Source organism: Mesitornis unicolor, unplaced genomic scaffold (assembly GCF_000695765.1).
Source record: "Mesitornis unicolor isolate BGI_N332 unplaced genomic scaffold, ASM69576v1 scaffold5021, whole genome shotgun sequence".
Lineage (NCBI taxonomy): Eukaryota > Metazoa > Chordata > Aves > Mesitornithiformes > Mesitornithidae > Mesitornis > Mesitornis unicolor.
The window spans coordinates 74,589-85,447 of record NW_010165657.1 but is presented as its reverse complement, the minus strand read 5'-3'; the positions used below and the strand labels follow the sequence as shown (position 1 = coordinate 85,447).

The following is a 10,859-nucleotide window of genomic DNA, read 5'->3' as shown; positions in this document are numbered from 1 at the left end:
AAGGGGTCGCGGGGCTCGGCCCGGGGGCTGGGGCCAGTTTGGAGCTGGGGGCAGCCGGTGAGGCGGTGCAGGGAGCCCGGGTAGTCCTCCTCCGCCTGACCTCGGCGAGTTCCAGCTGCAGGCGGTGTGCCGCTGGGGGATGTAAACCTCCACAAAGCCTCACAATAGTTAATAGTGAAATGTAAGGGAGGTTAGGGTTTTTGAAGTAAACTACTCTGAAATCTTCTCTGGAAGGCCTCTGGTCGCTGCTTGCAGGGAGAAGGGGTTGTCCCCTTAGCTCTCGTTTGCTGCCTGCATTGGAGTACAGCGCTGTTCTGGCTTTTTCTTAAAGCTTCAGGCATGGACCGGAAACTGGATACAGACCAGTGGTCTAGTCTGGTCTGGTGAATCTTGCTCCTGTAGCACTCTGAATTTCTTAGATAAATAGAAACTATGAACAGATGGTAAGGTAGGGGCTTGGGTTGTAGCCTTATAATGAGTGCTGGTGCTTCTATTCCTTTATCTTTTTATGAGAACAGCATAGTGGCACCCTTGAAGGTACAGGTCTTCCATTTAAGTGGAGTGAAACGTCAGAAGATGCACGAGGAACACCTTTTACACCTCCTTGCACTGGGGTGCCCCTAAAGCAGGACCTGTATGGTCAGTGCGAGGACTGAGAAAATAACTGCCATGCCCACTCAGTGCAGCATTTTGCAACTGAAAGTCCCAGCTGGGTTTGGGTCTTAAGTCCCCAGAAGTGAAACAGGTGGAACCACACTTGAGGTAGGCTGTGAGGCAGCTGTCTTCCGACTCATAATAATTTCTGAGCTTGGCTTGAGTATTAAAACTAATCATGTGGTAGTCAAAGGTGCCTTGTCTGTTCTCAGACCATCTTGTTTTCTTCCAAGTTGAATTTTACTAAACCAAAATCACACTGCTTGTGCAGTCTGCCATAACTCAAAGGGGGAGAAAATACTTGATGTAATTTCTTAGGGAATAAAGCTAAGACATTTAGAAATGATCAGTACTTTGGCCATATAAAGGATCATAAAGATATGAAAGGTTTATGGGGATTTCTCAAATTAATATATTTACTATTTGGTTTTATTGAGGCCTTGTTTGAAAGCTGCAGATGACAGTGGGGGGGATCTGCATCACTGAAGTCAGCCAAATGCTCACAACAGTGAGAACTGTGTGAAAGTTTATGTAATTAGGGCTGTAGTTTAGAAGATTTAATTCTGGAGGCATATATAGTTTGTGAGTATTTGCTGATTTTTATTTCTTTTAGTGTTAAGAAGACTTCATTTCTCCTGTATGAGAATTAACTTATTTATAACAGATAACTTCCAGATTTTTAATTTTTAATTTTTTTTTAATCTATTATGTCTTAGGAATCCTGATAATAATATTTTTTTTCTGGAACATTTTTGGATGCATTTACTAAATTAACAAAATCTTTTTACCCAGTCAATAAGACACGTCTTTGCTCTTTGTTTCCTTAGGAAAATTGATGTTGAGTGGGGGAAAAAAAAAAGAGTGGAATATTTACTCTTCATATCTTCTGTCTCAAGTACAGTTTCCTAGTGTGATGTTTTTATTTAATACTTACTGCTGAGATAGTTGGAAGGACGGTGGCATTGAAAAGGGACCTGCCCAGAACTACTGGGTCTGGCTAAGGAAAACTTTGAAAATCTTTGTTACCACAAAATGATAAAGTTCTCAATTGTTGAAGTAAGAAGAGGGGTCAGCAGAACTGCCCCTGTGGACTTCTGGCAGACAGATTTTGGCCTGTTCCAGAGACTGGTTGATGGATAACCTTGGCAGGCAGTCCTGAAGGGCATAGGAGTCAGGAAAGCTGGACATTCCTCAAGAAGGTGGTCTTACAGGTGCAGGAACATGCTATCCCCTTGTGCTGAAAGATGAGTCATTGGAGAGGAAGGGTGGCCTGGCTGAATAGAGAAACTTGGTTACTGCTCAGGGGGAAAAAAAAAAAGTGAGTTTATGGCCTTTGGAAGAAGGGGCAGGCAGCTTAGGAGGACTACGAAGTTGTTTTGAGGCTCAGCAGGGAGGAAGTTAGAAGAGCCAAAGTCCAACTAGAAATTAATGTGGCCTCTGCTGTTAAACACACAAAAAACCACTTTCTATAAATATGTTGGCAATAAAAGGAGGTCTAGGGAGAAATTCCACCCTTTATTGCATGCAGGGGGAAACACAGTAACCCAGGATGAGGAAAAGGCTGAGGCTTAGTACCTTCTTTGCCTCAGGCTTCAGCAGTACCCAGCAGTGCTTGAGCTGGAAGGCAGAGCTGGGGAGCAGAATGAAGCCCTCACAATCCAAAAGGAGATGGTTAGTGACCAGCTTCACTGTTCAGGCACAAGTTTATGTGGCCAGATGGGATCCATTCAAGGGTACTGAAAGAGGTGGTGCAAATGCTCACTAAGCCACTTTCTATCACTTACCAGCAGGGAAGATACCAATTAACTGAAAACTGGCAGATATGACAGCTGTCTTCAAGAAGGGCTGGAAGAAGGATCTGAGGAACAACAGACCCGTCAGTCTGACCTCAGTGCCAGGGGATCAGAGCACGGAGCAGATCATTTTGAGTGCCATCATGCAGCATGTGCAGGACAACCAGGGGATCAGGCCCAGTCAGCAGTGGTGTTGTGAAAGGCAGGCTTGATGAACCTGATCTCCTTCTATGACAAGGTGATACACTTAGTGGATGAGGGAAAGGCTGTGGATGTGATTTACTTGGACTTTAGTAGAGCTTTTGACACTGTTTCCCACAGCATTCTTGTGGAGAAACTGGCTGCTTATGGCTTGGATGGGTGAACAATTCACTGGGTAACAAACAGCCTGGACAGCTGGGCCCAAATGTGGTGTTGAATGGAGTTAAATCCAGTTGGTGACCGGTCATAAGCGGTGTTCCCCAGGGCTGAATGCTGAGGCCAGTTCTCTTTAATATCTTTATTAATGCCCTGGATGAGAGGATTGAGTGCATGCTTAGTAAGTTTGTGGATGACACTGAATTGGGCAGGTGTGTCAATCTGCCTGAGGATAGAAAGGCTCTGCAGGGGAGCCTGTACAGGCTGGGTTGATGGGCTGAGGTCAATTGTATGAGGTTCAACAAGGCCAAGTGCTGAGTCCTGCACTGGGGTCACAACAACCCCATGCAGCACTACAGGCTTGGGGAGGAGTGGCTGGAGAGCATCCTGGCAGAGAAGGACCTGGGGGTGTTGATCAACAGCCGACTGAACATGAGCCAGCAATGTGCCCAAGTGGCCAAGAAGGCCAACAGCATTTGGGCTTGTATCAGAAATAGTGTGACCAGCAGGACCAGGGAAGTGATCCTGCCCCTGTACTCAGCACTGGTGAGGCCACACCTTGAACAGTGTGTTCAGTTTTGGGGCCCTCACTACAAGAAAGATGTTGGAGTGCTGGAGCGGGTACAGAGAAGGGCAATGGAGCTGGTGAAGGGTCTGGAGCATAAGACTTTTGAGGAGCATCTGAGGGAGCTGGGGTGGTTTAGCCTGGAGAAGAGGAGGCTGAGGGGAGACCTTATTGCCCTCTACAAGTATCTGAAAGGAGGTTGTAATGAGGTGAGTGTGGGCCTCTTCTATCTGGTGATAGGATAAGAGGAAATGGCCTAAAGTTGCACCAGGGGAGGTCTAGGTTGGACATTAGAAGAAACTATTTCACTGAGAGGGTGATGAAATACTGGAATAGGCTTCTCAGGGATGTGGTTGAATCACCTTCCCTAGAGGTGTTCAAAAGACACACTGATGTGGTACTATGGCACGTGGTTTAGTTGCACATTTGGTAGAGTTAGGTTATTGTTGAACTTGATGATCTTAAAGGTCTTCTCCAACCAAATGATTCTATGATTCAGCAGGTTTTTCATTAGATAATAACCTTGGGTGTTACTGGATCCTCGTATCTTCTACTGAAAACAGCTGATACTTGTCAGTAAGTGCCTGCTGCTCTGAAAGGCTCCACTGTAGCTGTTTTGAAGGGCTGGGGTTCCTTTCAGAACAAGTTCATGAGGCTGCAAGTTGCCCTAAGGCTTTGGTGTTCCAGTCAGGAGATCCCATTTCTCTGGTGAGGGCTCTTCCTGTTGCATGTTGCTGTGTCAGGATGAGGCAAGCACTATTTGTGTGTCATTTTATAGCCACTGTGGTCATACAGCTTGAGCCAGCCTGTCCTTCAAATCTTTAAAAAGTTCCACTGAGTCATGTTTTTCTCCTTATTGAGAGGGTTGGCCTGTGGGATTGAAGAGTCTTATCTGTGAATTGAGTTAGTGTGAGTGTGAAAGGAATTTCCCTGTAAAAATGGAGATAACTAAATTACATTAGGAGTGAAGTAACCATTCTGTAGCTACCTCCACCCAAGTTCAGCGTTTTCCTTCATCTACATGACGTAAGGAATTTAGACTTGGGCTTGCAGGCTGTAATGTTTTTCCTAATTCTTAGTGTACTGTAATTTAGCCATACCCGATTTAAGACAGCAATCAAAAAATGGTTCATCTTAACACATTTCTGAAAATGGAAGGAAATAATAAGAAATAAAGGGAGAGGTAGAATATCTGAACCTGAAATCTAGAAAACTTTCATGTTACAATTTTGAAGGATGTTTCCAAATTATACACATACAACCTCCCAAGCAAACCCAAAATACAGCTGTCTCTTCTATCACCTGTAGAGAAGGAATGCTCTGAAACTAGGACTGCTTCAGATACTGGTCTCACTACTTGCTGTGGTTTGAGCTATTGGTTGTGTAAGGGAAGGAGTTTAGTGATGCAGCTGTTCCTTGGCAATTAATCTCTGTTAAAATAATGCTTGTGTATCTCTGAAGTATTTAGACGCAGGAAAAAGGAGAAATTCTGTCATTGTGATTTCAGCCTTTATTGGTGAACTTGGTTAGTTTACAAGACTACATCTAATTTATTATATATATTTTATATATACATTGGATAGTAGGGGGGGTTTGTATTAGGGTAAGAAGTATTTTTTTACATTTGTGTTAATTGATAAATAACTCTTGGTAACCATTAAAGTACATAGCTAACTGTAATCTTTTCTATTTATATAGAGGCTTTTATAGGCTACGGTCTGGCAATACTTATGTAATTAACTTCTCAGTTTATGGGTAGAAATGAGAACAATAAATAGTTCATAACATTAGATAGGAGCTTGGTCAGATTTTTGACAAATGCATGTCATTATTAATATTTCTGTGACAAATTTTATTATTAATGTTGTTTTGGGTCTTGATTGCATATGAAAAAAAACCCCAATCCCTACTGCTGAATGCTAATAGATCACAGCCCTTTATAAACCCCAGAGGAACACAAAGGGAGTAAAAAATGTTTGCTTGCTTGTTTGTGTTTTCTCTTGGTCTGCTGCCATGTCCAGCATCAAGTAGCACTTCTGCTTTGTCTTCTCTCTGTCACATCAGTATGGCAACCGAACAGGCAAACGTGACTAGAGGCCAGGGAGATACAGCAATGTGTGGTGGTTGCAAAGGATTTATCAGACCCCTTTTCCCCCCAGCTGAACTGCTTAAGGTTACAGCAGGAGATTCTAAATATCGATGAGGAAAAACTGTTAAGGGTTCAGGATCTGATGACATCATTTACCAAACTAGCAGTGCAGGGTGATGCTTAATTGTATGGTGAACTCCAATTCAGGTGCCATGAAGACAGTATGAGTATTTTGGGATAGTGTGAGGGCAGATTATTAGGTCTTAATAGGCCTTTTTCCTCCCATAGGAGAGCTTGCCTGCAGGGCTGCTGCAGTGGTAGCAGATCTTGGGGGAGAGAGTAATTAGTGCACCTATCTGTAGAAAGCTCTCTAGAGTGACTAAAGGAAAAGCAGTTTATTGATAATGGTGGATCCAGGACGCATTTGCAATGTGCAAAGTGTTCTACACCAGTGTCTAATTTCCTTGCATACTACAAAGGGCCTTTAACTGTTTTATGTCCACCTCTCTAGATCTGTTTGTAAAAACATGCCTTTAAACTTTTTGTATGAGTTCACTTGATACTTTATTGGTATAAAGATCCACTCTCCCTTGCCCTCTGTATGTTTTTTGTGTTGATGTGACTCCTACCTTAAAAAAGAAAGGTACAGGTGCGTATAAATATACACAAGATGCTTTAAGTTAACAGGTCCTTAAAAAGAAATTATTTTGTAGGATCGTGGTGTTGGATGGATTTAACTGCTGTGAAGTGTGCTGCATGTGAGTGCTTTTCATTGCCAGTGGCTGCCCAAGATGCTGGCTGTGGAAAGGTTGTGTGCTATTTGCCAGTAGCTTTAACTTGCTGGTTCTGAGGAACAGGGTGGTAGTAACTATTCACCTGCCTGATGTTCTGGTGAAAGGGCATGGCAGTGACATGCTCCTGTGCAGGACTGAGATTTGAGTTGTTATTTTATTAATACGGAATCACAGAAAGGTGGGGGTTTGAAGGGACCTCCGAAGATCATTTGGTCCAACCCCTCTGCTAGAGCAGGATCACACAGGAAGGCGTCCAGGCGGGTTTTGAATGTCTCCAGAGAAGGAGACTCCACAACCTCTCTGGGCAGCCTGGTCCAGTGCTCCGTAACCTCATAGTAAAAAGTTTTTCCTTATGTTTAAGTGTAACCTCCTGTGTTCCAGTTTGTGACCATTGCCACTTGTGCTGTTGCTGGGCACAACAGTGAAGAGTCTGGTCCCATCCTCCTGACACTCCTCCTTTAGATGTTTATAAGCATTAATGAGATCCTCATATGGTAGTATGTGGTGTGCTGGGACTCCAACCTTGAATGCTAGCTCACTCTTCTAGAGGGTCAAAACTCAGAGTAGCAAAAGGCTTTTATGAGAGCTGACTTTCTCTACAAGACCTTATCTAGCTCTTGAATTCAAAGATTTGCTTTCAACTGCCTTGTATTGGCACAGAAAAGCCTCAGGTGCTAAAAGTCTTTGAGAACTGAAGTACTTTGGCTGTAGTGTATAATGTGATGTCCCGAAATCTTTCAAGTGCAAGTAATAATGGATAGCAAATTGTGAGTGCCTGCAGCCCCTCCTTGGGAAGACTATGTATTTCTAACTGCTACTGAGCTAGGAGTATAAATCACACTACACATAAGTATGTGTGTGGTTCCATGAGGGAATAGAGCTGTGCTTGTCATGCTCGAAAGGGGACAGTCACTTTCCTGTCTTTGGAGCTTTGTTCCCCCTTGGCCATGGCTGGTAAGTTTTATCTGACTTAGGTGAATATAGTATCTGAACTAGAAGATCTTAAGGAGAGCACCTTGGTGGAGTCAATGGATTATTTGAACAGTATTCAGCAGTTCAAACGTAAAAGAGCCTGAGGGTTTTTTTCCTCTTCTGAATGTGTTGTGTTTGTTTCATTATCACTAGATGTCCATTAAGTACTTTCTGTTCCTCTATTTGCTTATGGTAAGCAGCTACTCCTGAATAAATTAGGACAGGCAATATAGAGGATAGGATTATGTTGGCATGTGATTGTTGACTCACTTTCCAAAGAAAGAATGGGCTCAATTGTGTAATCCTTTTTTTCTTCATTCTAGCACATCAGTTCACTATGTTATTGTTTTTATTGCAGTCTGCTAAGTTTGTAGAACAAGTGACTTCTTTGAATGTCAATGCTGACTTATTTTGTAGCATCACACAGTAAAAAGTGGCTTTTTTTAAATGATGAACTCTGGTATTTTGAACACTGCCTATTCGAAAAAGTCCTGTCTGTATACAGTGTGGTGAAACACTAAGCCAGCAGTGAAATTCTTGTGTGTAGGTGTGTGTGTTAGGTGTGTTTCTCCACACCCCCTTATTTCAAACAGTGTGATCAGAATGCAAATAAAAGAGAAATCCTCACTTCAGAGGGAAGGTGGGTGTGTGGCTGATGTAATGCTTACAAGGTGATACCACCCAATGGCCAGTGTACTAAATTTCAGACCGTATTTAAGACTTTCTTGGGCCATGTTCTCATGTTAAGTGTGAAATATTTGGGTGGGGAAGCATAGAGTAAATATTGAGGAATTTTCTATTATTATTATTTGTAGCAAGAGAAGCTTTCAGACCTATAAAAATGAGCCACAAAAAAAGAAACAAAAATTACTGCAAAATCTGCACTCCACAGTACAAGAAACTATAGGATTAAATTTCTACAAGGGAGATTTAAATCGGGCACTAGGAGAGCTGAACACTGCGATAGGTTGCATGAGGAAGTTTGAGGAGATGATTTTCCAGGCTGTGTAATGATGTTTGGAAGGTAAGCATGGCCAGAATGGTTAGGTACAACTGGAATAGAGGCAGCAGAGGTGGGACTCAGTGTAACTGAATTCACTGTTTAGTAGAAATCCTTTGAAAGAAATTGGGACTGAAGAAGCTCAGATGGCTAGTGAATAATTCTGACAAGTTTCATCTTTAGAGTAGGCTGAAACTGTGGTCACTTCATTGCAGCAAAACTAAGTTTTGGATTGTATTGATATAATTTTTTTCCTTCCAAATTAAAGTGTTAAACTCCATAATACAATATTTCTAGAGCTGGCAAGTATTAGGACAGGAGTTGTTAGTAATATTAAACCAGTTTCACTACAAGTTGACTATCATCTGTCTCCTCAATGTCCCAGATAGCCTCCTAAATATCTGATGTAGTATGTCCAGTTCTGGGCTTCCCAGTGCAAGAGAGCAGTGGAACCACTGAAGAGAGTCCAGCAGAAGGCCGCTAAGATGATGAAGGGCCTGGAGGATCTTTCCTGTGAAGAAAAGCTGAGAAAGCTGGGACCGTCTAGCTTGGAGAAGAGAAGGCTCAGGGCATCTCATTAGTGTATACAAACACCTGAAGGGGAAGGTGGAGACAAGCATCAGTGGTACTCAGTACCAGGACCAGAGGCAGTGGGTACAAACTGGAACACAGGAGGGTCCCTCTGAACATCAGGAAACACTTCCTTACGGTGAGGGTGACTGAGCACTGGCAGATGTTGCCCAGAAGGCTTGTGAAGTCTCCTTCCTTGGAGATACTAAAAAACCATCTGGGCAGCCTGCTCTAGGTGGCCCTGCTTGAGCAGGGGGGAAAGTGTCAAATGACCTTCAGAGGTCCCTGCCAGGCTCAACCATTCTGTGGATCTCCTCCAAATCAGATTAGTAGCACTTAAAACAGTCCTGTTCAAGCACTGACTTCACTATGAAGTCATATCCTTCCCTTTTGATTTTGATGCCGTCACTAAACACCTCATACATCAACCCTCTTATTTCCTCAGTTGCTCCAAAATCAGTGAAAGTGTATGCATTTTCTTCTTGAGACACCTAGCAGTCACAGTGACATGGTTACAGCATTATCTTTGCAGAACAGGATCTTTACTGTACCTTTCCTTTCCAGGTGGTTGGAGGCAAGGTGAAGAAACCAGGCAAGCGAGGTCGTAAACCAGCCAAAATAGACTTGAAGGCAAAACTTGAAAGAAGTCGTCAGAGTGCAAGAGAGTGCAGAGCCAGGAAGAAGCTGAGGTACCAGTACCTGGAAGAGCTGGTTTCAAGCAGAGAGCGAGCCATCTGTGCTCTCAGAGAAGAGCTTGACATGGTAATAAACTATCACTTAACCTAGCCCGCAATATTACTGTACGCAGCACTGGTGAGGCCACACCTCAAATACTGCATTGAATTTTGGGCCCCTCACTCAAGAAGGACATTGAAGCACTGGAGCGTGTCCAGAGAAGGGCAGCAAAGCTGATGAGGGATCTGGAGCACAAGTCTTATGGGGAGCGGCTGAGGGAACTGGGGTTGTTTAGTTTGGAAAAGAGGAGGCTGAGGGGAAACTTTGGTGCTCTCTACAGCTACCTTAAGGAGGTTGTAGCCAGGTGGGTGACGGTCTCTTCTCCCAAGTAACAAGTGCTAGGATGAGAGGAAGTGTCCTGAAGTTATGCCAGGGGAGGTTTAGATTAGATATTAGGAAAAATGTCTTCCCTGAAAGGGTTATTAGGCATTGGAACAGGCTGCTCAGGGAAGTGGAGTCACCATCCCTAAAGGCATTTAAATGACAAGTAGATGAGGTGCTTAGAGACATGGTTTAGTAGTGGACAGGTTATAGTTGGACTCAATCATCCTAAAGGCCCTTTCCAACCAAATTATTTTATTATTCTGTGGGACCTGTCCTTGTGGACATTTGTTCTCAAAATCACTGTGACTGAGAGTGGGATTTAGCTAGCCGTAAGGTTATCAGAAGATCAGTAACAGATGCATTCAGCTGTTTGCCTACTTTGCATGTAGAGTATGAACCTCATGTCACAAGTTTTCTGCTCATTTTGAGCAGGAAGCAAGCAAAGAAAGTGCCATTGCCTATGAGTCTGTTTTCTTTGAAAAGTTTGTTTTGAAAAACCCCTGACAGAGGTAGAGAATGGAAAGAAATGTATTCAAATATCATGGGGAAACATAGAGCCACAGTGTGTTATTGCTTCCCGCAACCCTTGTCTCTGCTGGGGATGTTGATTTTTTGCAGCATTCTCTCTGTGTAGATGGTTGCACAGCTGTCCTGTGTTCCAGCACGTATAAGATGGCTGTCTTGGCCAAATAAGCTGCATTAACTGAAGAGTGTTTCATCTGGAAATACAGACTTAGCTCCTCCTCAGTGATACGAGATGCCATTGAAACTTCCCTGGAACTGAGGATATGGCCTTGACCTTGCATTAGGTTTATTTGAACAAGCAGGGCTAATCACCATAAGTGAATAGGGTTAGGGTGGAAAGTCAGCCAGCCGACCACAGGTTTTTCAGTGTGCTTCAGGGTTTGCCAATGAAGAATCTAAGATGAGGGAACTAGGAATAAGGCACATGTGCTGTAGCCGTGCCTTGCACAATCAGAAAGGACCTCTTAATCAGCCCCAGAGT

General features: G+C 43.3%; 1 protein-coding gene across 1 annotated transcript in view; it reads left to right on the top strand.

Annotated features, from left to right (window-relative positions):
* CREBL2 (cAMP responsive element binding protein-like 2) overlaps nucleotides 1–10,859 on the top strand; it is a 31,030-nt gene that overhangs the window by 18,527 nt on the left and 1,644 nt on the right. Inside the window, exon 2 of the mRNA XM_010194697.1 lies at nucleotides 9,359–9,556. Coding sequence (XP_010192999.1) covers nucleotides 9,359–9,556 — 198 coding nt within the window. The remainder of the gene's footprint in view (nucleotides 1–9,358; nucleotides 9,557–10,859) is intronic.